Source organism: Drosophila serrata, unplaced genomic scaffold (assembly GCF_035046125.1).
Source record: "Drosophila serrata isolate PLE 108 unplaced genomic scaffold, ASM3504612v1 contig_382, whole genome shotgun sequence".
Taxonomy (NCBI): domain Eukaryota; kingdom Metazoa; phylum Arthropoda; class Insecta; order Diptera; family Drosophilidae; genus Drosophila; species Drosophila serrata.
The window spans coordinates 10,047,240-10,073,823 of record NW_028257280.1 but is presented as its reverse complement, the minus strand read 5'-3'; the positions used below and the strand labels follow the sequence as shown (position 1 = coordinate 10,073,823).

At 41.5% G+C, this 26,584-nt stretch overlaps 3 protein-coding genes and 1 pseudogene across 20 annotated transcripts in view; all 4 read left to right on the top strand.

Moving 5' to 3' along the window:
• Window positions 1-1,205: 1,205 nt before the first annotated feature.
• Window positions 1,206-2,925, top strand: Decay (Death executioner caspase related to Apopain/Yama). The gene is made up of 3 exons (XM_020961729.2): window positions 1,206-1,575; window positions 2,108-2,440; window positions 2,502-2,925. Exons 1-3 carry the CDS (start codon window positions 1,245-1,247, stop codon window positions 2,762-2,764), a joined length of 927 nt encoding a protein of 308 aa, XP_020817388.1. The 5' UTR covers window positions 1,206-1,244; the 3' UTR covers window positions 2,765-2,925.
• Window positions 2,926-3,058: 133 nt separating this feature from the next.
• Gr89a (Gustatory receptor 89a) lies at window positions 3,059-4,628 on the top strand. The gene is made up of 2 exons (XM_020962274.2): window positions 3,059-4,381; window positions 4,440-4,628. Exons 1-2 carry the CDS (start codon window positions 3,470-3,472, stop codon window positions 4,626-4,628), a joined length of 1,101 nt encoding a protein of 366 aa, XP_020817933.2. The 5' UTR covers window positions 3,059-3,469.
• Window positions 4,629-5,421: 793 nt separating this feature from the next.
• On the top strand, window positions 5,422-10,904 carry LOC147642619 (uncharacterized; annotated as a pseudogene).
• The window catches only part of LOC110189210 (collagen alpha chain CG42342), a 77,211-nt gene continuing 57,981 nt past the window's right edge, over window positions 7,355-26,584 (top strand). For all 18 annotated transcript variants that reach the window (XM_020959322.2, XM_020959272.2, XM_020959226.2 and 15 more), the window contains exons 1-2: window positions 7,355-7,914; window positions 19,438-20,570. In XM_020959322.2, the coding sequence (XP_020814981.2) occupies window positions 19,919-20,570 (652 nt within the window). In that variant the 5' untranslated portion in view covers window positions 7,355-7,914; window positions 19,438-19,918. The remainder of the gene's footprint in view (window positions 7,915-19,437; window positions 20,571-26,584) is intronic.

The following is a 26,584-nucleotide window of genomic DNA, read 5'->3' as shown; positions in this document are numbered from 1 at the left end:
TTAATTCTCAATTATGCCTGGCAATCGGTTTTGTGTGCAGTTTTGTGACGGTTTTTATTATTTTCGAGTTTTTTCGACTCCAAATCCCATACTAACTAGTTTTTGGGATTTGCTGACTCCGCTTTCCTTTCCAGTTTACGCAATGGCCAGTCAAGTGACAAAGTCATTTCACCAAAACTCAAATCAAAATTCACGAATGCGAATGCGAACTCACAAAACTGAATTTATTGAGTGGAGTTTTTGTTTATCTGCAAAATGATAAAATGAAGATTGCACAGATGCCATATTTAAGTTTAAATGCTCCTCTTAAATGAATAACAATGATAAAAAAGCAGGTCGTATTGCAGAAATTGTTTGCAAAGGTTAGGCAAATATTTATGGGCTCACAATCACAAAGCTCAAACTCGAGACATTCAAATGACAGACGGCTAAAAATTACCCATAACATTCAGTTGCATTATGATTTGGCAATACAACTTTTTTAAACTGTATCTGGCATAAGTATTCAGAATTGATTTTCACAAAACAGGGGAATAGAAAAACGAAGTACGACGATTTTTTCTTCTACTTTTATAACATTGCAGGGCATTTTTATTTTAGTTAGAGGCTTAAAACGTTATGAAGGAGTCATTTCCGACCTTAGAAATCTTATATATTCTTGATCAGCATCGATAGGCAAATCGATCTAGCTATGTCCCACAACAATATTATTTTTTTAAAATATTTCTTCAATTCAATTTCTTCAACTTCAATTTTCTGAACAAATTGTCATAAAAATATCAATAAATTTCAATTTAAAGAATGCGAATATTTAAAGCTTATTATGATAAATTAATGAATCGATTGAAGAAATCATTAGCAAAACAGCAAGAGTATATAAACTTTGGCTTCCCATTTTTAGTTTCGGTTCTTGTCTTTTATATCTTCTCCTTTATATTGTCTTCTAAAAACCCCTAACAGAACGCTCCTTTTAAGGTATAAATAGCAGACTCAATTCAACCTCAACTCAACCTCAGGGAAACCCCAAAATTCTGTAGAGAGTGAGCGTTTTGAGGCACCGGCAACCTAATCATCGCCACTGGAATTTCGGAGAGAGCGAACCAGGTTGCCAGGTGATAGATAAGCGGGGCCTGCATTGATAAGATAAGACGCACCAAAAGAGCGAGCTTTTTCTATTTTCCCCACCAGTCTTTGTGTGGGGGGAAACCTAATCGCTGTTAGTCACTGGCTTTTACCCCGCGAAGATGGACGACACGGACTTCTCGCTCTTCGGAGACAAGAAGAAGCACAAGAAGGACAAGGCCGATGCCACGCTGAATGCCAAGACGCCCACCTCAGAGGCGGATCTCAAGAGGATCATCACCTCGATACCCACCAGCGATGACACCTATGAGAATTGCCAGCGGGCGGGCATAGCTTTGATCCTCAATCACAAAGATGTCAAAGGTCAAAAGCAGCGGGTGGGAACGGAAAGGGACAGGGATGATATGAGGACCTCGCTCAAGGGATACGGCTTTGATGTGCGAGTCTATGATGACCTCACGTTTGCCGAAATCAATGACAAGCTCAAGGAGGGTGAGTCTCATAAAAATATCATATTCCTAAAGTTTCTTTTGTTATAAAATACATCAGAATATTAGTGCTAAAGTTAATATTTCTAAGCACCAAAAAAAACCTGAGACGTTAAGTGCTATCTTTAGAAGTGATACTGATACACAAAACACTAGTTTTCCACTAATAAATCATAGGAACCGCTTTATCTTTCTGTTGAATCAAGTTTATTTTTGTCTTTCAATTATTAGGTAATAAAGTTAGCCCCATAAATGATCTTTAATAAATTTATACATAACTCAAGTAAATGTAACCCATTTGAAACATATTTATGGTAACTTAGACATAATTTTTCTTATTCAAGTTCATTGGAAAATGTTTCTAGTTTTCAGAATGAGATATCTTATCTGCTCAAAAACAAAGTCACTACAATTATGACTGCAAAAATTACAAGATAATGAAAGTAATGGTACATATATTGTTTACCTATTCTGATCGATACCTAAAATGGTAGCTAATTTGTAACTAATTTATTATTAATAATATTTTCCTTTAGTTGCGCGTGAGGATCACAGTTTGAACGATTGCTTTGTCCTGGCCGTGATGTCCCACGGAACGGAGGGCAAGGTCTATGCCAAGGACATGTCATATCCTGTGGAACGTCTGTGGAATCCCTTCCTTGGTGATAACTGCAAAACGCTGAAAAACAAGCCCAAGATTTTCTTCATTCAGGCCTGTCGCGGAGAGAATCTGGAGAAGGCGGTGGAGTACTCCAGTTTTGCTGTGATGACCAGGGAACTGGCCCCCGCTGCCCCAGCTGCCGTTCAACCCATTACCTATGCCATTCCCAGCACAGCGGATATGCTAGTCTTTTACTCCACTTTTGACAGTGAGTTTTTATTATAATAAATCCAAAATATCCAAGATAAAATCTCTACTTTGTCCTCCAGAATTCTTCTCGTTCCGCAATGTGGATGATGGCTCCTGGTTCATCCAGAGTCTGTGCCGTGAGCTGGACATTGCCGCCGTGAACGATGCCTCTCGGACGGAAGGCGCCGAGCTGCTCCGCCTGCTCACCGCCGTGAACCGGAAGGTGGCCTACGAGTATCAGTCGAATACCAAGAACGAGGCTCTCAACCAAATGAAGGAAATGCCCAATTTTATGTCCACACTGACCAAGACCTTCCATCTTCGCGTGAAGCCCTTGTCCTGAGCACCTGGTGGGGAAAAGGAAATCAATGCCAAAGCTCCCGGGGACTGTGAGTCAGTCCCAGTCCGCCCGGTAGAACTCTTTCACATTAATCGTTAAATCGTAATGTTTGCCATTTGTTTATAGAAATAAATACGTGCGTGTGTGTGCGTCTATCGACGGCACTTATCTGGAATTGGCTTAGTGCCGCTGGGCCGAGATAACAATTTAGTGACAACTACACTTTGGGTACACCTCGCGATAAAAGTGCATTTTTTTCCAACACACCTTCGAATTTCGCCATCAAACTTTATTCGTAAAAGCTTATTTATAAAAGGTGTTCTTAATGAAATCGATTTAAAGAAATTCTATTGAAATTATTTTAATAAAATGGTAAGGAGAAAAGTATATACTTGTTGTGAATTTTTAAACAATTTTACAGGAACCAAAAAGGACTTATCGTCATTTAGAGTTAATTACTTTAAAAAAATTTTTTAAAGGAATCAGTGACGAATAGGAGAAAATATATTCATTTTGATTTAATAAAGTTTTATAGTAGATTTTAAAAATATGTAAGAATATATATCTTTATAGTTTCTTCCATTTCCTTATACTATGATCCTTTCATATTTTTAAAATGTAAAAGGTAATTAGAACGGCTTTCTCCAAGTGCAAATATAACTAGAATAAAATATAATTCAAATTTCCGGAAGTTCAGTTGTCCGTAAAATGTCACGATTGCCGCATGTCTGCGGTCTCTGTTTGCTGATTCGACTTTGGCAGCTCTTGGCCTTGGCTCCTTTCCGGATTCAGGGTCAAAGGGGAGCCAGGTGTCATCGTTTGGTTACCCTGAGTGGGATCTTGAGATGGCTCCTGCTCACATCCCTGGCACCTGTGCTCCTGTGGCAAAGCGCCGCCATGTACGAGGCCACCAATGTCCGGCATTCGGTGATCTTCAGGGGAATTGCACTGGCCACCATGACGGGAGATGTGTGCATATCCTTGGGTATTCTGGGCGCACATCTCTATCGTCGGCAGGATTTGGCTCGTTTGGTGGGGTCTCTGGCCAAGTTGCATCGCCGACGGAGGCTGAGCTGGTGGAGTACACTGTTCCTGTGGCTAAAGCTGCTCCTCTCCCTCTACGAGTTACTGTGCAATGTGCCCTTTCTTCAGGGTGCCGGAGGACGCCTGCCCTGGTCACAGCGCTTGGCCTATGGCCTCCAGCTCTACGTGCAACATGTGAGCAGTGTCTATGCGAATGGAGTTTTTGGGGGAATGCTCCTGATCCTGGAGTGTTTTGGGCAGCAGGAACGTGAGCAGGAACCCAGTTTGGGGCAACTATTGCGTAGGGAACGCAGGTGGACGAACTTGTTGCTGAGATTCGTGAAGGTCTTTCAGCTGGGCATCTTTCTGCTGGTCATCGGAGACTTTGTCAATATTCTGGCCAATATGTATGCCTTTATGTCGTACTTTGTGTCGCAACATGGTGTTCCCCTCACGATATCCAACAACTGTCTGATTGTGACCCTGCAGCTGTATGCCTTGATTTTGGCTGTTCACCTTTGCCAGGTGAAGGCGAGTGGCTTGCGTAGGCAGTGTCTGGAACTGGCTTATACTCCTCAAGGACTCACACAGGATCAGGTGGGTAAAATCTATTTCAATCTGGAATTAAATTGGTGCTTATTTTGATATCTTTTAGGCGGAAGCTGGAACGTCTTACCCTTTGGTCTCACCCACAGGCAGTCACAAGTTCCGAGTGCTGGGTCTCTTCTCGCTGGACCACTCCTTTTGGCTTTTCCTGGTCTCTTACGCCATGAATTTCATTGTGATTATTCTGCAGTTCACCCTAGAGCATATGAAGAACTCAAGGTCGAACTCAGATCATTGAAATTGATTTAATTTGTACTCTAACTATACTCGAATATTTAATACTATATAATATATTTAATCTTATGAAAGTTATAACATCTAATTAAACTGAAAATTATTATTAAAATATTCTTGATAAATATGTGATACTGATAGAAGACTATATTTATTCATGTTTTATATTTTAATGATTATGTTTTTAGTAAAGACATTTTTCAATGGTTCACTGGCGCCAAAAATGTTCATGCGGAAATTTTCAGAAGCTCTGTCATTTCAGCGACACGAGGTGGTGCCACCATTTCTACGCTCTGGCCTTTTTAGCGCCACTGTTAACAAACATATTCAAGCGATTTTTAAACTCTTGAAGGGTATTGTAATTTTAGTCAGAAGTTTGCAACGCAGTCAAGGAGTGCAATATTGTAATGACAGTGATTAACTTTCTCTATCCATTGTGTCTCCCCCCTCTCTCTCTCCCACCCTCTCCTCCTCTCTTTTCATCGGTAACATTTTCGGTATGTCCGCAGAGTATCTCTTGCTCTCTCTTTCTCTGCCTGCCTCTAGAGATACCTCTTACTCTCTCGCTCTCACTTTCTCTGTTCTCCCAACTCGGAGACTATAAATAGAGTCACTACCGAGAAACCGCCCTCATTCTGTCCGCGGCCTCCGCAGTGTTTACATCTATGGTGATCTCTGGAAGTGATAGTGATTACCCGTCGACCCCTGGCCAACCCATCTGAATAACTAGGAGGAAGACACCACTTCGATGATAATATGATAAACCTAAATAAAGTCCCCAAGGAAGGAATTAAGCAATGACCTCTATTGCGGTAAGTTTTAACATTAATATAATGTATATAGTTGCTATAGGAAAAATCGATCCTAGGTCTAGAATACGCAGTGCTTGCTATGAAATAATTTCTAATTAATTCTCTTGTTGTTTTAAAATTTTAAAGAACTCCTAAGTACTCTGCAGTCTTTAGCAAATTTTATACCAATACAACTGCCTCCCCAATAAAGAGATAAACAGGCGTTTCACAGGATATTCTCAAATTCAATTCACTTTCTTTGCCAATGCTTATTAGTCTGCAGTTACATCTAAACGCTTACTTTCTCCCCCAATGTTTGGGTTTCCTTGATTAGCCAGCTGCCGGGAAAGTTCTTTCCGCTGTGCAAATAAAACTCGGCTCTGCCATTGCACCAGACAATTTGATTTGCCTGAAGAGCGACACGCCCACAAAAATAAGGGCTCCAGTCGTCGTTGAGGGGAAATTGCCAACTTCCGGGGAAAGTGTCGCTTGTGCCTGGCACTTAATGTGTTTTCAATAAATTTCAGATGCGCCAAAACGCACATAAGCGGAAAAAAGAAGTCAAACGTCAAACTTTTGCCACGCAATTCAAATTTTTCACGCACACAAAGTAACGGAAACCGGAAATGAGTTTGGCGCCCAGAAACGCCGAAGGAAGTACCGTGTACCATAGCAGCGATGCCTGAAAGGAAGTGGAAAATATACTTAAAGATAAATATATTCTTCTATACAAATACAAGGTAGTGTAGAATTTTTAAATTTTCCGCCAAAACAATTTGAAATGTACCTAACAAAAGAGAGCTGTTTGCGTGGAAGCTTAAGAGAGAAAGAGAGCATATAAAGAGCAAGCGGCCCGAAAGCTTCGCAACAATTGCGGCTAATTAATAAAGTTGCTCCTACTCAACCTCCAATTGATAGCCAATTACAATTGATATGTAATTATAATTACCAACATCAATCACACTCCAGGCGAGGCTGTAAAGTGGCATGCGGCAGGCGGCAAAGGGAGAGCCTTAAAGTGGTTTAGCCAGCTTTTCAGAACCATTTAATGAAGTTCTTTAGCTGTTGCCGCTTTCAGTTGACCCGAAACTGGTATCTGAAACGGCCAGCGAAAGGAGAGATTTATTAAGCTGAGCTGTAATTCCCAAAAAAAAACATTCACTTGCAAAATGCGTAAAACAAAATGATTTATGGGAGGCTTTTTTTCTAAATCTATAAAAAGGGTAAAATAAGATATTTATTCATTTATATATCTCTGGCTTAAATCCGTTATAAAAAGCTTACCAATCACGAATTCGTTCGCAAAAACAACTTCCCTTTGGAATTAATTGGACCTAGCTAGAACTTCTCTATATAGTTCTCCATTACATTAGTCAAAAGTGTCATATAATTCAATAGGTATTACTTAGTGCATTTAAGGTACTCCCACCGGTTGATCATGTTTTTGTTGCTGCTTTCTCCTTTATCAGCACTTATTTACCTTGCGACAATTTGTTGTTCTCTTCGAACGCAAACAGGTCGAACACAGTTGCAGCTGCAGGTATGAGTCTGACAAGTGCAAGTGTTTGATTCCATTTGGCGGGAGATTAAAAAAAAAAAAGCAGTTAACAAAGCACACAAGCTCTCTTGACAGTAATCGATAGTCATCGATAGTCAACAAAACATCAATTCTGTTAGTTTACAGCCACCCTACAGCACCCAAAAGAGCAGAGAGGGGGACATGTTACGAATTTAACATTTGACATGGGAATTCTACCCCATTTACGAGAGTTCTACCCCAAATCTGAGAATTCGACCCCATGTATCTGTAAACGTGTAGAATCGTTTTCTAGACATGTCAGATGTAAAATGTTTATAACATTTCCGATTTACGATTTTTTCAAGTTTCAAACATCGATTACTTTGAAAATTCGAAAAGCATCAATGAATCGATGTTTTCATCGGTGTTGTCCCGTCGCTAAATCAAAACAGTAGAATTTCAAACAATCATCGGGTAGGTCGGACGAGGAACCATTGCGGCAAAACCGGGAAGGAAATCTCGAACTTTTACGAGAGGTCGTTCGAAGTAACGGTTCGAACCAAAAAACCAAAACAAACCACAGTGACGCCAAAAGCTTTGTTTGTGTTGTGCCAGAGTGCGTGTCGGAGATAAAGTTTCAGATATTGCGGCATCCTATCCGACGGGCCTGCACCTGTTGTTGTTTCGCCGCGAATTGAAAAGGAGAAGCGAAAGCAAGAAAGCGGAGAATTTTTTAACAAACTGTCGCGGTAGTGAGTGTGTGTGCGTGTGTGCTTGCCAAGTGCAAGAAGCTGTAATATATATTTTACCGTATTTTGTGGAAATTAAATTATGTTAAGTGCTCAAATCAGTACGAAGAAGGTGCAGTGAAAAGCGAACGCGGAAAGCGCCTGGAGCAGCCAAACACAAACAAAAATCAAAAGCAGGAAGAAAGTGAACCAAAAGGAGGAGCCCATCAAAGAAGTACGGCACAAAGAGAAGTACGTAAGAGGTGAACCAAACAAACTGTTTGATTATAATAAGCGGGGTGCATTCACATACATGCATGCATACACACATATATGTATGCTCATTTAAGCTGGACCGCGTGTGCGAGTGGCTTTGCTTGGGCTTTGTATGCAAAAGGTTGACAAAACCAACAATAACAACGAAAACTAAACAAAATCAACAACAAATTAGGGTGGCTGGACCACATGACAAAAGAAAACAACAAGAAAAACAGAGGGCAAACGGTAAAATACGGAATTTTTTTTGGACTGTTCCCAAAAACAACCCATATAGAAAGTAGGAAAACAGAACCCACAATGCGAAACGAAAACGAAATCAAATCAAAAGCAGCAACCAGCAGAAAGGAACAAAACCAGCAGGCAAAAAAACCTCTGCTAGCTTTTAGGCGAATGCCCTCGCAAAGCGCATAAAAAAATAGATTAACGGGAGGCAAAGCAAAAAGTAATACAAAAAAAAAGAAAACATTCAAATTCTAACGTCGTCGCCGCCTAAGCCTCTGCACCGAAACAGAAAAAAGGAATAACGGCCGCATAAAAAACCCAAACATGTAGGGATGCTAAGGTCACAGAGTCTCACGATTCGGCGATACCCGGTATCCTTGGTGCTTTGATTTCATTTCGTTTTATGCGAATCACATTAAGTACCCCAAGGAGTGTTCTTATTCAATTAAAAACGATGTTGAACATGTTATGCTATTTGGCTAAATGAAGGAAATTTATAACTGCTACTGTTCGTTTTTTTTTTAAATTATATTTTAATGAATAGCTTATATTTATTTGAAAATGATTTTTTTCTTTTCTAATAATGGTTTTATAGATATAAAATATAATTAAAATTCTTATTGCTTATGAGTTTCTCCAAGGAGGTATAGAAATTCTTGATAATTATTCCTGGCTGTTGTAAAATTAAAGTAATTAAGTGTTTGTTGATACATTTTGTTCCAACCAAGACCTCTAAGCTATCAATTAAATATCAATACATTTACTAATACCTAAAAACCTTGCATTTAATTTACTATTAGAGGTTAATTTACCCCCATAAAGCCAGGTAAATAGAGAAATTATAGGAATTACTATCTTATCACTACGTTTTATTTTAAATGTATACATTTTTGAGTTTTTCCAAAAACGGACAGAAATTCTTCTCATTTTACTTCACTTTTAATCATGGCTATTATTGAAGGAGATTCTTTTAAAATTACTTAATTTCCCAAATAATTCAATGTTTGTTGCCACATTTCATTCCAACAAATAACTCTAAGCTATCAAGCCATTTAGTTAATTTAATATTAAAACATTTAATGATGACTAAAAACCTTGCATTTAAGATATTATCAGTGGTTAATATACCCCCAGAAAGCCAGGTAAATTGACAACAAGTTGGCATCCAACCAGCTGGCAGCGTTAACCAGCCGCCAAGATTTGTGTTCCACTTTACGAGCCTGCTTCTGCAAATGAAGTTGCAGTGGACATCTAATGAACCCGCGTCTCGGATGAATCTGAATGAAAGCTGGGAGAGCGAAAGAGACCCCTTGAGTTACCGACACACCTGAAATATTCAAGATACTTTATGACCATGCCGCAGCTGGGCCAGAAGCATGCCAGACATGCCGCAGGCCATCCTCCTTGCTGCCTTCGTCCTTCGTCTCTTCCAACCATCTAGGTGTAAATTCTGTAGCAGAAAACATTCATTTATGGGACGGGGATATAAGGTTGCGCTTTTTGCCATCAACTTCATCGCTATCCCTCGACCCTTTTCATTTAAGGGGATTCCCCCTGGGGCCTTTCACATTCCTTCGGGGGCCTTCTTGCTTCAGTTTTATGAACTTCAGCTGAGCAATTATTAAATATGCAAGCTTTTGCCAGCTTTAAGATAAACCTCAGCGCCAGTTGGTTGGGTGGCCTAAAAAAGTGCGTTTGCCTTCCACTTCGGGGAGCCTCTTTGATGTTTCATGTTATTTTTTTTTGTTAATTTTTTTGGGGGTGGCGGTGAGGTAAAGTGCAAAAAATGCGGGAAACTGGCAAACAAACATTAATTGTAACTGTAAATGGTGTGAAATGAGCGAGTGAATGACTGACTGAATGAATGGCGGAATGAATGGATGCTTAGCAGCGGCTTGAGCGCCTGAATGACTGAATGGATGACACTCGAGTGGAGCTGCCAGTGGCAGCAGCAGCACTGAAAATTGCGTTAAGTGGATGTCATCCCTGGCCGGCGACAATTTTGATGAACTCAACAAAAACACTTGACAGCGGTGGAGATTGCGAGGGTTTTTGTGGAGATTGGGGCTAGAGATTGGGAGGCTGGATGGATGGAGGGATGGATGGATGGGTGCTGGTGGTGGTGGTGGTGGAGCAGAGCGACGGCCATGCAATAAACGAAATTATGACGCTAAATTGAACACAAAACGTCCAGAGAGTCAAAGAATAGTCCAGGAAAATATAGTTGAGGGCGCAACGGGTTGGGAATGAAACTGGGAACTGGGCACTGGGAATGGGGTTTCACTTTCAAAAGCATCACCAGCAACACCAGCATCCCCTTCTACCCCCCCCGCAACCCATCACATTTAACGCGCGAATGAACAGCAATCAGCGGACTGTTTGGGGGGGAAGATTCTCGAAAAAAAGGGACTGGTGGGCATGGCTCTGGACTCGGGGACTGGGAACTGGGAACTAGCTGCTCCGCATCCGAGGCTGGAGAGGGTCCAATAAAAGTCACGATAGACATGGCCATACGGAAGCGCTATTTTTGGGGGCTGCCTTCACACGGGAATGGTCCACGTCCGCCCTGCGAGCGGAAGGTGAGAATTAAGAAATTAGCGTACACCCAGTAACCATTACCCGGTACCAGTACCAGTACCATTACCAGTACCATTGCCAGTACCATTACCAGTGCCCATACCCGTGCCCATCAAGCTGCGAGTTTGGAGCTGCCAGATGGGAGCCGCTGGAGCTGCTCGTAAATTGCCAGCCGCCGCCGCCGCTCACTTTAACTTAATTATATAATTTGTGAGACAGTAGTGCTGGAAAGGGAGACAAACCGACTAACGAAAAGGAAGGGAATATCACAAAAAATATTTAATTTAAAAGACTAATGGAAAAATACTCTAAAATATAATCTAAATTCAATTAAATAGTTAAATTTGAAAAGTAAGATTAGCTAAAATTCTATACAAGTTCCTAAAACAATATCCTTTTATCCTATTATAATAGGCACCTGTATTATATATAGATGAGATAATTAATTCTGAAAACTATTTAGTTACCAAACTCATTCTTTGGGCCATTAATTTCCATGCACATTTCTATGCATCTTAAAACTTAAAAAATCATAAATATAGTTTTCTTGACAGACCATTTACCAAACTAGAAAGATTACTTTATATTCTTTTAACTTATTAAACATAATTAACTTTACTGTAAGCATAGCACATTTTAATTGCGAATATTTCATGGATTAGGCTTATATTATATACAAACCGGTTTACAAAGTAGTTCAGGGTTACATCTCAATATGAATTCAAGCAGAAAAGTTCAATTTATGGATCAGGTTTTCAACATTTCATACCACAACTAAGCAAATCCTGTTTTAAATAAGAAAATGAGAATTATTATACAAATGTACCACAATGTCTAATTTCTGAGAAGGCACACTTGAAAATTCAATGGACTCCTTCCTTATAGAGTATATTGAAAGAAGCAGGCTTGGTTGCTTTCTGCGGTGCACTGCAAATTAAATGAGCTGAATGCATTTAAGCCCAAATCAGCGCAAGCCGTCGGCTTAGTGACGAGGACAAACCGTGTCTTAAGTGACTCAGCAGGCATCCGGGTATCCTGCAGGACGAGCATGCCAGCCACCAGCAGCAAGCGGGCGTGGCTGGAAAAAAAGTAAATAATCCTTTAACCACAAAGCAATTATGCAGCACAGCGGCAAAGGAGACACAGACGAGCGACGCGGTCCACAAAACGAGAACGACAACGGCAACGGCAACGGCGCGACATCTTGTCAGGGAGTGAAAAATTACCAACCGATGACGGGGAACGCCGATGCAGGGCACCGGGAGAGGAGGTTGGACAGGGGTAAAGTGCCAGTGGAAGCCCACAGGTTGCTGGCAGCAAATTACTTAAATGCCAAGCCAAAAAGTCTGGCAAAAAGCAGAAGCTTATGTGAAAATTTAAATTGGCAAGGGGGCTGACGGAGGGCTGACGGGGTCGCAGAACTCACACTGCGGTTGAGCTGCAACACAGTGACACTCCATATATGTATATACGAGGGTGGGCAGAGAAATAAGAAAACATTGTATGGACTGTCATAGCTTTTAATTTCAAGCCTGACACTGTTGCAGATTTCTTAATTAATTTATGTTGCACCTACACTTGACAAATGTGCATTGAATGGGTCTTTAAATAATTGATTTAACTTTGATGGTTTGGGGATCCATTTAAACATTTTTTGGGGTTCATTTAAGGATGATTTAAATCTTTACCATTTACATCTTCAATAGTAATTCAGGGTTGCTTTACTCACCCCAAAATAAGCCTCTCTGCCTACTTATCCTTTTGCTTTTATAGCGGTCAGCTAATTCTGGGATTAATAATCATTTCTGAGCCCAAGAGGGTGTGGTATTTGTGGGGAGATTATCTACGCATTGATGAGTAATGACTGGATTAGGATTTAAAGGATTTGCTTGATACATCTGGTATGAAATAGCAACCTAATTTATACCCAAAAAAAGTAATGTTTTCAGTGTTACTTTTCCACAGTGCATATGTGAAGCCAAGTAGATTCATTGACTCCTACATCTAGCTTATCACTACTACTCACTTACCCCCCAGTTAGCCAGTGTCTTTTGTCATTTCCCACGATGCTGGGCCATTTTCCAAGCTCAGGTTGCACTGCCATTGGCCAACTTGTGCGCTTTCTATGCAGAGGCTAAGCGCTTTCCTATGCCTTCAGAGCCAGAGTCAGAGCCAGTGCCAGAGCCAGATCAGAGCGCAATTGATGGCCAACTGCTCAGAGCCTTTAACCCGCCTTAGCCGCAACATGACAATTGAGAAAGAGGAGACGAGGCCAAGAGTAGAAGTAGTCGAAGGAGGAGTAGAAGGAGGACCTATGGCCAGACAGAGAATGCAGAGGACCCTGCCCGAACCCTGTCGAATGTGTCCAGCTGTGTCTGTTTACATGGCAAGAGCTCTTTAGCAACCCGTCTGGACACTGGTCGTTTTATGTTCTTCTGGTCTCTGGTCTGGTCTCGACTGCGCTTCAATTTGCGCCTCAGACGGGTGTTCCGGTGGAATGGGTCTTGGCTGGTGGATGGTGGTCATGGTGGTGGGTGAGGTTTCCCTGCGGGCCAGACCGTTGGACGACCTTTCGACGGGGGTCGCGGATTTACATTTGTTGCTTGCCCCGGCGCCAACTCATTCATAAAAACGCACGCAAAGTCAAGCGCGCTGCAAGTCCCAAGGTTGGCCCTCTGCCTGTGGTTTTTCCACCCCTTCATCACCTCCACATTTTTCTCCCCCACCTCCCCCAACTCCCACTCCCACACCCGTCCTGCACTCGCTTTCTGTGTGCCTGGGCTTTTGTGCAGTTAAGTGCTTAGTTGCGTGTAACTTTACACTGTTTAACAAACTCACTCGCTCACCACACAGTGAGTCAAAGGAGTTTATGAAAAAACGAATGCTGAAGGGGGTCTGTAGGAGGGTTTGAAATAGGCGTTAGTTGGGGTGTTGAAAGTGCAGAGGAAGCTCTAGTTTACACTAGGCAACTTTCCCCTCTAAAGTAAGTGTGACTTTTTTGTATATATGCTAGATGCAAATATGGAGAAGTTACACTATTACAAAACTAGAAGTTATAGAACGGGATTTGAAATAATGTTTAAATTAATATAATTTACAGCTTCTTTGAATGCAATAAAATATGAATTTATATACAATTAAAAGGACCCTTACAATATTTCATGGAAGGTTCTTATTTGCAGTTCTTAAACTTTCTCTTGACTTATTTGAATAAAGTTTTTCATCACATTTTTTATTAGTGCAGGTAGGACATTTATTAAAGTTAGTTAAGCCAACAGCTGAGGGTGTGAGCCTGGCTGGCCATAGAGTTAATTACGATGCCTCTTTACTTTGTTAAACACCTGGATGCCTTGACTGAAATCAAATAAAGTTAATGGTGGCCATAAAAGAAAAATACCACAATAGCTTCCTTTCTTCCTTTTCCTTCCCTTTCACGAAACCGAGAAATCAATACCCTTGTATTAAAAATTTATCATAATTAAGTCAAAAATTAATTAATTTCTAATCGGAAGTCGATTCTATGCTAGTTTTTATAAGGTTAAAAAATCTGCATACTTAATATAAAATTTTAAAAAGTTAAAATTTTTGCCAATTTTTGTTTTGGAAATTTTAACGATGTATCGCCTTAAAATTTTTTGAAAATTTTGAAAGACATAAATTTTGATCAAACATAGCTATATTGACTCGCCTATTGATGCTGATCGAGAATATATATAATTTATAGGGTCGGAAATGACTCCTTCAGTGAGTAGCATGCTTTTGACTAGAATGATAACACCCAGAAAGGGTATAAAAATACCTAGGCAACAGAATGTCTAAAAAGTGTGTGCAGGTGTGATGCTGGAGAGTAAAAAAAACAACACTCAACTTCCGTACAGGAAAAAAGGGGTACAAGGATGTTGGGTAGCCAAGTAAACAAAAGCAAACATTGCGTGCCAAAATTCCGGAAATTTTTAAGAGTCACAGCATGTGTAAGCTGAATTTTTACAAGCAGACGCACACACACACAAAAGCACACACCCTACCACCCTACCTACACCCCAATTTAAGGTTCTTCCCGAAAAACTCACAACCCTCTGTGCCATGTTTCCTGTCTAAGTGCTAAATTGAAATTCCAAAATTAAGTAATTTCTCCCAAGGGCAACTTCTGCTGGAAATCTTTACCAAATACTCACAGAGTGGGCGTGGCCGGCAACGCCCCCATAAAAACAGCAACGACTACAACAACGTTGGGAAAATAAACAATAAAAACAGCAACAACAATGAGTTGCACTAATAGTTTGTGTGTGTAGAGGAAGCTTCTTTCTAAGGGCACATAAAAGAAAATCCAAAAAACTGTGAGAAGAACCGACAGCAACCGCATCAACATGAGAACAAGCTGTAAAAATTATAGGGAAATAACAAACGACACACACTCATATACATAAGTATTCTGTTACGGACATTAAAGCTAACGCCCAGAGATTGGTTGTAGCTAGTGACTCGCATCATTTAATCCTAAACTAGACAGGAGACATAAAAATGCCTGGCAGTTGAGAGACATATTAAATAGAGATGAATTTGTAACTGGGATAAAGAATCCAATGGAAAGAGCAAAGTATTTCCCTTGGATTTAGTAGTAGGAGTTGGAATTTAATTACTTTAATAGTATTTGTCATATATAAAGAGCTCTTATCAACCTCAAATCCCCTTTTGCTTACATTGCAATTGAAAGAACTAAAACCCTACTTATTTCACTCGTTCTCGAATGCAAGTCCTTATTTGGGTTAAGCCAGTGGATACTTAATCAAAATCGAAATGGCTCAGCAACACTTTCTATGTCTGCTATGTCTTCCAAAATCGAAAGTTTCCCAATTCATTTCGCCTTTCGCCATTCTAGCCACTTTTATTCCGAACATTGTCGCCGTTCTTCGTCCTGTTTCAGTAGACTTCAAGGAGCTGCTCCTTCAGTTTCCTCTATATTTTTCAATTTAAATGATGGAGGAGCAGCAAAAAAGAAAAAAGGAAGAAAAGAAGCCAAGACGAAAGAAGGAAATGACGCTTCACACTCGAAGGCGGGGGTTCCGGGTCCTGGCTGCCAAAATATATAAGAAAAATAAAAATGAATTGAGGCTAAAAAAAAAGAAAAAGGAAAAAGGCAAAGGGGGAAACTTAAACACTTCTTGCATTTTTCTTATGGCACGACAACTATTTATTGCCTCGCCCAAGCCCCAGACGAAGCTGTCCGGATGGATGCCATGTTGTTGCTGCTGTTGTTGCCTCTGATGTTTACTTTTGTAGTGGCAACAACAAAGTTGTTTGATATAGCCGACGGCAAGAGCTTCCTACACCCAAGAAAATGGCTAAAACTAATTCTTAGGCAAAGAGTGGTAGGGTAATGGGGAAATTAGTATTAGTTAAGGATTAGCTAAAGTTTAACAAATTCTATTGAAGTTGATTATTTGAAAAGGATATTGCCCTGGAAATGCATTAGATTTAGTTTTAGATACTGATTAAGCTCGGTTCCTGCTTGCGCTTATAATTCCCAAGTAGATATTGGCTATAAGGAAGTTAGAGTCCTTTCACTTGAGTAAAAGATAGTAAAAGTGTTACAAAAGGATTCTATAATATATAGTTTCAATATATACAAATATCTTTAATAGATATATATTTAAATATATAGTTTATACGCAAATTAGGCCTTATAATATAACAATGCCAACATTTTTCTAAGTGCATGACAACCATTTCGGATGTGGACTACGACGATGATGATGACGTTTGGGGCGGTGGGCCAATGATGGTGTCGGAGCGTTGGTGATGATGAAAAATGCACATGTGTTACTAACGGCCCGATTATTTTTATTGTTTATTTACTTTGATTTGGCTCTTTTGGTCTTTTGTGTGCTGTTTGCCATCATGTTCATGTTTTTATTTGCCACTACCGGACCCGTGGCCATGTTCTTATACGGGTTATTCGGGTTCTTTTTTTTTGGGTATCGGGTTTGTTTTTTGCTTCTGGGTTTCGGGTTTGGTTTGCGCATTTGTGCGTAACGAATAAATTTAGCAAAATAAATAAGGACAATAATCCCTTTGAATGCATTGCAATTGAGCTTTTTACAGCCATTGACTATGGCCCCCCTCCGCACGCCAACCCCTCCGTACACAGATGTACATACGTACGTACGTACGTGTGGCACTTAACTCAACATTGTTGGCCGGGCTTAGAAAGCATTTGCCTCTTGGCCAGGATTCCATTCCGTTTTTGAGGGGTGGAAAGACCAAGGTCCAGCGTTTCAGACCCAGCAGATGGCATTCAATTTCTGGATTGATTTGCATTTCAATTCCAAATCAAATTTTTCAATTGCCCGCACACACACACACACTCTCGCCCTCTGTGCATCAATATGTGTGCTAAGTGGCTGCCCACACACACACCGCACACACATACGCACACATTCAGCTTAATTCAATTTGCAATGGCAAGTGTGGAAAAAATTCATAGCATACTTTATAGCGCTGCTTGACCGAATCGAGTCATCGCACTCATGGCACTCACACACTCGCACTCCCCCCCTCTATAATTGACAAAAGCTGCGCTCCATGTTCTTCGAAATTTGAAATCAATTTATTTTATATTGAGTTAGCTTGGTTCCCCATCCACGAAATAGCATTAACCTTTTGCCAGCAGCAGCTACATTGTGTAAAATCGAAATCGATACGACATTGATGCTGAGCGATGGCGGGGCAATTGACGGGGAGGGGGGCCTTTTGCCATCCAGCCAATTGCAGTGTCAGCGCTAAAGTCAGCCAGCTCCCCTCTTGTGCCACAAAACTCGTATGCTCTTATTTGTTCAATTAAAAGCATCTCAAATGCACACTGGTTTTAGAACTATATGTCATAAAAAGGATACTCTGTTTTGGTGTAATATATAAACATTGCTCTTTTAGTTATTTAGTAACAGCAAAGATTTAAATTTATATTTAGTTTCAGAAGAAACTTATGATACTTCAGGCCTGATTTTAGTTGAATAATCTATTTTAAATAATATTTTATAAAAGATTTTATATAGATATAGGTATAGAGTAAAAAGAATTTTGCCGCCTTTATTTGCCCCTGAAATTTTTCTTTTAAGGGATGCAATATTTGTATTGCTTTAATTAAATTTGAGTGCTAATTATTATTAAAAGTTTCATTTGAACCAGTGTGCAGTGCCATGCAATTGTTATTGCTGTCCGGACGGTGGAATCATCATCCGGCTGCTCATCATCATCGTCGTCTTCATTGGCCATTATTGGCTCCAGAGCGCACAAGACTTTCAATTAGTTTTATTAGGGTGTTCCAAACATTCCATTGACTCGAAATCAAGGGGTGAGCTGGAGAGGAATAGAGCTATGGGGCATGAGGGGGTTCAACTGTGGGTTCATTGTTGTTTTCGGCCCGATGCTTCTGTTTGATATTGGCCTTTTGACTTTTATGCTTTTTTTTGTTGGTTCGGTTTTGGCGCAATTTTTGTTTTGTGGTTGCGGCTCCTGCTTTTATGGAGGAATGGGGGCCTTTTCGGTTGTGCGATTGTTTTTGAGTTTTATTGGAGCTCAGCTTATTGTTGTTTTTGGTTGTTAGGCGCATGGTTGCGCAATGCCATCGCACCGAAAATAAGTGAAATATTATTTATAATGCCCATGCTGTGTATGTGCGGAAGCACATTCACGTTTCATTCATGTTTAAGCAGCAATTATGGGCCACACAATGACTCGGCAAAAGGGGAAATTGTTCGAGCTTAGAACATAGGAAATATATAGAAGTTAATTAAGCCAATTACATGGAATAGATTAAATGAAAATGAAAACTTATAGATATCTTGAAACTGACTTTAAGTGTGTCTCATTGTTAATTCAACTGTTTTGTGTAGACTTAAATCTCTTTGCAAAAGCAATATTTAATTTATGTTACATTTCTCCTTGTAAAATCACTTATAAATAATTAAGTAATCTCTTTAATTATTCTTTAATAATAGTTTTCAACTTTTACGAAAAGTTCTGCCAGCCCTGCCCGTATTGGTCAACTTTTTGATACTTTTAAAACTGTTGTCTTTTTTTCTTGGTCCTACCAAGTTGTAAAAAAGTTCCCAAGCTCATTTCATTTCTCTGAAGAGTATTTCAGCCCCTCAGTCCTCGCCTCCTCGACCGTATTTTGCCCAGTGCTATAATTTCCACTTTATGACTTTTGTATTGCCAAACGCCGCTGTCCCTGCCCCAAGATCTTGTCCCCTTCGCCTTCGGTTGGTGTGGCATGTGGGGCAGAGTTGAAGGCAACAAATGTTTTTGACACGACAAGTCTATGGGTCAAATGGGTGAACCCTGCTCGGTTCACTTTTTTTTTGCATGATTTTTTATATTTTATTTTATTTTTTTTGTCACTGGCTGACGCCTCCCCCTTGCTACTTGAGCTAGAAAAAAGTTTTGTGCGAAAAAGTTACGGTGAGCCGAGTCTTGCGAGGATCTCGGTTGCCTTGGCTGCGGGTTCAGCACGGCTGCTTGAACTTCCAAGCCAAGTTAGGACCGAGTCGAGCCTGGCTGATTATTGAAAATGTGGCGACACCGCCGACGGTCCAGTTTGCACATAATTCAAGGCGGAAATATATATATATAGTTGGTAGCTGGGAGAGGAAAGTTTTTTGCCTCAAACTTTATTTTTCACTTTTCTTCTCGTTGCAGTTGCAGAAAGTGAAGGGACAGCTAAATAAGTTGCAATGTAAAGAGCCCTCCGAAAGGACGAACAGGACTTGTCAACGAGCTGTAGAAGCAGCTGCCACTGCCACGATTGACAGGACAAAAACAAAGGGGCGCAAGGACTTCCCGCTCGAGTGGCACAAGCAAGTTTCCTCGGATTTTTCCACCCTCTCCCTCTCCCGGCCCTCGGAAAACGGCAGCAACGGGGCGCAATGTGCTGGCCAAATACCGAAGTCGAAGAATAGAAAATCACTTGCCGAAAAAAACAACACATAGAACAGATAAAAAACAAAAAAACATAAAACGTAAAAAAGAGCAAGGACTGCGGTGCAGCATATGTATTTTTCAGTGCGCTTTCTGTGATGCCACAAGGACACAAGGACACTTCAAGTGACAGCAACATTCGCGAGTTTTTCGTTCGCCAAGAGTCTTCCATCTAGGACGCAGCAGGAGCAGGAACAGCAGTATGCGCAAGCACAAAGCGCCGCCCAGCGGCAGTCCAAGGACAATGCCCCAGGACACGGCATCACAATCGTCGGAGGAGGCAGGAGTCGGAGACTCACCCCATAACGGGCAGGCTCCTCTGCTTCTGGGCCACCATGCCCCCGCAGATGCCACCGCAACAGCAGCAGCAGCTAGTCGCCTGGCCCCGCCCCTCTGTCAGCCTCCCATCATCAGTGGCAAGGAGCGACCGCGTCCCTCCGTCCGGTTCGCCTCCCTGCTGCACGTGGCCAGCTACGTGCTCTGCCTGTGCGCCTTCAGCTTCGCCCTGTACGGCAACGTGCGGCAGACGCGGCTAGAGCAGCGGATGCAGCGCCTCCAGCAGCTGGACGCCCGCATCGTCGAGCTGGAGCTGCGTCTTGAGCAGCAGCAGCTGCTCCACTGGCCCGCTGACCAGACGCAGATCCTGGCCAGCAGTTCCGGTGAGAGTGCCGCCAGCAGCAATGGCAGCCAGCAGCATTTGGCGTTGCACGTGCGCCGCGAGCTGCATCGCCTGCGACGGGATGTGTCGCATTTGCAACTCACGCGACGGCAGCAGCGGCGTCAGGCGGCCGAGGCGGCGGCAGCGGCCAGCATCGAAGGTGGATCCGGTAATGGCCAGTGTCAGTGTCAAGCAGGTGAGTTCACACAAAAGAGCTATCTATCAGTTAAAATTTAAATAATTGATAATAATATTGAGTGTAAAGACTTTAAATATCAACCATAATTAACGAGTTAGTTTCCACTTGGTTAACCCCTAGATCGTCCTTTGTTTGAGTTTCATTTGAGTGCTTCACAACCGGAATTTGGCTTTAAGAAGGCAGCCTGTCGCCGCCACCGCTGACAAGCGTTTCCCTTGCCAACTTATTGGGATCTCCTGTCAATTTGACAGCCACATTGTTGGCCATGAGCCGCCTACATTTGCGGTCAGCGCGCAATTGGTCAGAAAATGTCAGACGCAGCCACAATCATGGTGGTGTGTGTGCGTGTGTGTGTGTGTACACCCACCGCCAGCAAGTCAACAAGTCGTCCTTGTGTCCGTCTATGTGAGCTTATTGTGTTCTTGTGTGTGTTTGAGTGTGTGCGTGGCGTGTGGGCCACGAAATTTAATTATTTGCGTCCGGGCCAAATTTATGGCAGTTTAGAGATTTCATTAATTGGAAAAGTGTTTTCCCAACCGCCCCACACATAAGCGAGGAAAAGTGGAAGGAATGGCAGGGAGTTGTTGTATGAAAGTCTGGGTTTATTGGGGCAAAAGTAAGGGAAGGTGGCCATGCCCCGCCCTATTTTGTGACCATGGATTGGGATGGAGCCTCTGTTCTTGCCAATTTTTTTCCTTGCTTTCATCCGGGTTTTCCTTTGGCTGCCCGTCTCTGGTGACATTACCGAAACTTTGATTACTCGGGGATTAGCAGAGCACTCCCCAGCACACACACACTTGCATAAATAAAGGCCAGCACTGAGAGAAAAGTGGGGTTTATAACTAATATATAAATTGGTGATGATTGATTTTTAATCCCACTTACAGCCTTGACATTCCTTTTAAATTATACATAAATCTTTGGTTGAATCTTTAAATGGAATCATAATTATATTTCTTGAGTGCTTTGAATATCCTTTTTTTGTATTACAATATACTGATCCTTTTCTCAGTGCTTGGAGAGTGGGAACTGAAGCTCATGGCTGCCAGTTCGCCTTGTGGTTTGCATAAATTTCGCTTAAAATACTTTTTGAAAACTTTTGCGACACTCACAACGCACGCTGCTCCAGCTCCTGCTTCTGCTCCTGCTCCTGCTGCACAAGCTCTCTCTCCTTGTACTCGCCCCTGACCTTTGGGAGATGGAAATGGCAGATGTGGGTGAAGGTGGGTTGTAGCTACACCCTTGGCAATCCGCCACCATTTTGCCAGTCTGGTCGTATTAACGCAATTTGTCTTGACATTCGCACAATTAACTCACCCGCTAAGCTGCCGGACAAACTTTTGCGGCTAATCCCGGAGTCCTTTGCATGCATTGAACTCACGCTGCCCCCAAAGGAGCAGCAGCAGGACAAAAAGCATATGACGCATACGCAGTAAACGCCAGGCGCAATTATTTAACAACTTTGCCAATTCCAGCAGGGGAGCGAGTAGCCTTCAGACAAGATAGGACAAAAAGTTTTATAATCGATGCGCTCGCAGGTCGAAAGTTTTGCCCCTCTCGGTCGAAGTTTCTTTTCAAAGTCACTGCATATAAATAAATTTCTCCCACTCGAAGGGTCTTCCTCATCCTCGACAAAAGGACCTCCTTGATAAGCGCGTGCCAGGCGCCAGAATACAGCCTTTTCACAACTCTAAGCCCTGTACAATAAATCAAAGCAGCTGCGGGACGGCGGCAGGACTTGACACTTATCCTGCTTATCTGAAGCGTAGACGATGCGGCAAAGTCATCATCATCATCATCATCATCATCATCATTGGCAAAGTCTGGCTGGAAATTCCATTCCCCAGATATGCAAGCTTCGAAATTGTTGTCCACCCAAGGATCTCGATTGGCTGCAAAGTTCATGTCAAGGACATTGCAGCTGTGGCTTCAAAGCCAAAAGGATATGCCGGCGACTGCAGCATTCCGATTAAGTCGATTAGTTTTTGGTTTTATCGACGTTTACCCCCACTCCCCCCAAGCTTTGCAGTTTGGAAAATTGATAAAATTAGTGCGCCAGCAGTTGAGAGTGGAGTGCAGTGCAATGGCATCGAAGGAAGCATTAAAAGCAAGCCCACATTTTCAAATGCCAAATGGAAGTGAACAGTGGAACTGGCACTTTATAGCTGAAATGGTTAATATGGTAAATAAATATTTTCTGCCATAAATATTAAGCCAAATAACTACCAAAGCCACTCATGTGCATGAAATTTTTGTGGATATTAAAGCGTGTATCTTTAATTATCTAAAATGTTCTGCATAAAGTATTTTGATTTTTTCAAACATATAAATATAATTATCTATGCTTTGAATAAGTTTATTTGGGAAATTCAGCTGATTAAATAAAATAAAATAATAAGCAGAAAATTAAATTACATCACATTAACTCTAAAATTAACTGGGTTAGCTATGCATAATAATCATAGCGAGACCAGCTGTGATAAAGTTATAATTTAATTAGCTTTAGAAGAAATTAGAAACATTAATCAGGGAAAAAGAATTTAAATGAAAACTGTGAAAACACTTTTCCTTTGGGAACTGCAGCTTAATGTTGCCAGCTTTTCGTCCTTCATTTTTTATGAGCATCCTAATTTTTTAGCATTCCAAATTTATGACGTTTCCCATGGTGCAGCCTCAAACACACACACATAGAGAGAAGGGGACACGGCTTGTCAAACTGCAAATGACATTTGGCCACTTCTCATCTGCTCTACTCGCATCCTGATGCATCCTAACGGCTCCGTGGTTCCCAGTTTCCGAGGGTTGAAGCATCGGAGTTTAGGTAACGTTACGGATACACGGAGGTCCTGGGCGTCCAGCTCGGACGTACGTCTGTCCAGCTGAAAACCCTCAATTTATCATTGCCGAGCGCAAAATCCACTTTAGCAGCCAGAGCAGCGAGCTTCGTTGCCTGCGTGTGACATTTTGCAAAGCCAAAATATGTAGAACATGCCACAGAGACACATCCAGATGGACAGGGACGTAGACGAGGATGGGCATTGGGGGGATTGGCAATGGCAATGGGAATGGGAATGGGAGTACGTGGATGACGACTCCACAACAGACACTCACCACGTACCACACACTCACTCACTCACTCACTCACTCATTCACTCACTCACTCACTCACTCAGAGCGGCAGTTACGGAAAATGGCATATGAACTATGGAAATTCCCAATTAGGTTTTAATGCGTACAAGTGCTTTTTATTCACTCCAATTTCTCACAGGGCCACAACAGACTGGCAGGATGAGTGGCTTCTCTAGGAATTCAGCTCACGATCCGTGTATCCCAGGGTAAAAACTCTGGCAAACATCGCATCCTCACCCCAAACCCCCTAATGTTTGTGTCTGTTGCGTTTATTTGCCAGTCATAAATTTCAATCACGTTGCCTTGTCGGGGGATAACACCGAGTGGATATACTCCATATATCAGCTATGCTCGCCTGATTTTCACCATATCCCTGCATATGCTCTGTTCTCTGTCTGGTAGCACCTGCCAACCCCTCATCGGGTTTAGACTTTCCTTAAACAGAACCGAAAAATGTGCTTTAGGATGGTTTCTTAATTTAAAAGGAGAGGTTGTGTCTTAAGCATTTAGTCTACACTAAAGGTGGCAAATGTACTTTAACATTTTTCAATTATTATTTAGATTGCTTTAATGTTGTATATATTTTTTATTAAATCACTAGACACTCTTCTTTTTCTCTATGTACATGAGACCTGCGGTTCTTTAGGGCGTGTCAAAGCAGCAGAAATGATAAAACCTAACCCTGGTCCTTCGAGCGTGCCCACAAGAGGCTTGTGTGTGTGTGTGTGTGGTTTTCGGACCACATGGCACACCGCACCACACCTCGATCCTGGCATTGGGTTTCCCAGTATCGATTGTCGCTGTGCATCAATTGATTTCCTTTTCGTTTTCAATTTACCAGGAACACAAATTTTTGTTTATGCTCCTTTGCCGGCCATCGGCATCGGAGGATGGTCGTTAGTTTGTGTGTTTTGGGCAATTTGTGACTTTGCGTGACTTTTGGCTCACCTGCGTGGCCACCGCGCCTTGATTGCCATTTAAATGGCGCGCTAATAGGCCAATAAACCATTTCGTTGCACAAAGGATATCGGCAGTAAGCCAAAATGAAACTGAAACCGACACCGACAGAGAAACAGAGCCAGAGCCGGGGCCGGAGCAACAACAGCAACATTTATTAATTAGTGAGAAAAAATTAATGCGCAACTGTCATCATTACTCCTGCCCTGCCCCATTGGATGCCTGTCTGCTCTGGCGGGGATCGGGATATGCCCTGGGTCTGATGTTTCCCCCACACACAGAAACACAAACACACACAGAGAGAGGACACCCTCGTTGGCCATCGTTGGCCACATTTGTTGACAAATTTATTTGTCGTGTGCCATGCCGACACGCCCCTGCCTTCTCCACTCTTGTTTTATTTTATTTTATTTGTGGTTCCAGCCATCGCATCACATTGTCCCAAAAGCCATCCTCCTATCGATGTGCGTGGCTCGTGGTTCGGCATTCTTTTGGTGGAGAAAAAATGCTATTAAAAATATCACAAGAGCCCTGGCGAGAGCAAACTAAAAGAGAAAGAAATAAAATAAGGCAAAAATAAATTCATTGGCAAAACCAAAAACACACAGAAAAAAAAAAGAAAAACAAAGGCAACTGAAATGAATTACCCAGAAGAGGAGGCAAGGAATTTCATAAATTTCATCCTGATTGCGTTTGCGGATTTATGGGTTATATAGTACTCCATATAGGAACGTCAGCGGAGGCAGACTTTTATTTTTGGCACGTAATGCCGCTTTTTTTCTCTCGGACAGGCATTGGGATCATTTTAATGAGCCAAAAGTGTAATTTGTCTGACTGGGAATCTTTTAAGCCTGTTGGCCTGGGTGAGTTCATTTAAATTCAAGAGCGCTCGAAAGTTATTTTTTTATGGCCAGATTGCAATTGGAAGGTAATGTTCAGTGGGCCATAAAAGAGTGTGGAAATTGCTGTTCAATTATTGCGTTTTTATTGGATTTTATTTAAACATATTTCACAATTCTTGAAATTGTAAAGGAACATTAAAGTTACTACTTAATAATTTACAATTTAAGATTGATCTCTTATCTTTCTCTCATATAAATATTTAAAATAGCTTTTGAGCTGCGACACATTTACCACAGATTAATAAGCATTCGTTTCGGTTTTCGGCTTATCCCCAAAATACATTTTGTGGCCATAAAACTCACTGTCAGCATTCGCCCCACATCTGTCAGGGGAAATTACCAATTCAAAAACGAATTAATTTATTAGAGTCTTTTTGTTTCAAACTGGTGATAACTTAATTAGCGAGATGATAAATTAATTAATATAAAATTGGAATGTGTGGGTTGGAGAATTAAGATAATTTACCATGTAATTAAAGTGGAAATGAGGAAGCTCGAACCACCGCTGGCTGTGCCACTTAGCTGGAATTTCCCCACTAATTGTCAATATCCACACTCTAATTTCCCATTACCCAGGCCCACTTTAAGGAGCGCAAATTAGTCTTCAAGTTAAGCTGGCACTGACATTCATTTAGCGTTTGCTTCGTTAGCTGAAAACACCGTTAGCTGTTGGCCAAAAAATAACTTGCTAATTAGGTAACAAAACTTGGCAAAAAGACAGAAACAGATAGAGAGGGAGAGTGAGATAGGGGGAGGCATCCTGCAGCCTCTGATGTATCATCAATCAAGTGGAATCCCAGCGACGTCCAATCTGACAATCCGTGTCCCTGTCCCTGTCCTGTCTGTCTGTCTGTCTATCTCTTCGATATCTGCGTGTGAGGGTGTGTCCGGAGTTCAATCAACCATCCAAAATACTGGGGATACAGGTACAGAGATAGAGATACAGTTGCAGATACACTGAAAGAAATCTAAATATTAAGTTTTGTGGGGTCTTTGGGATCATTTTGCTTTGAAGAATTGAAA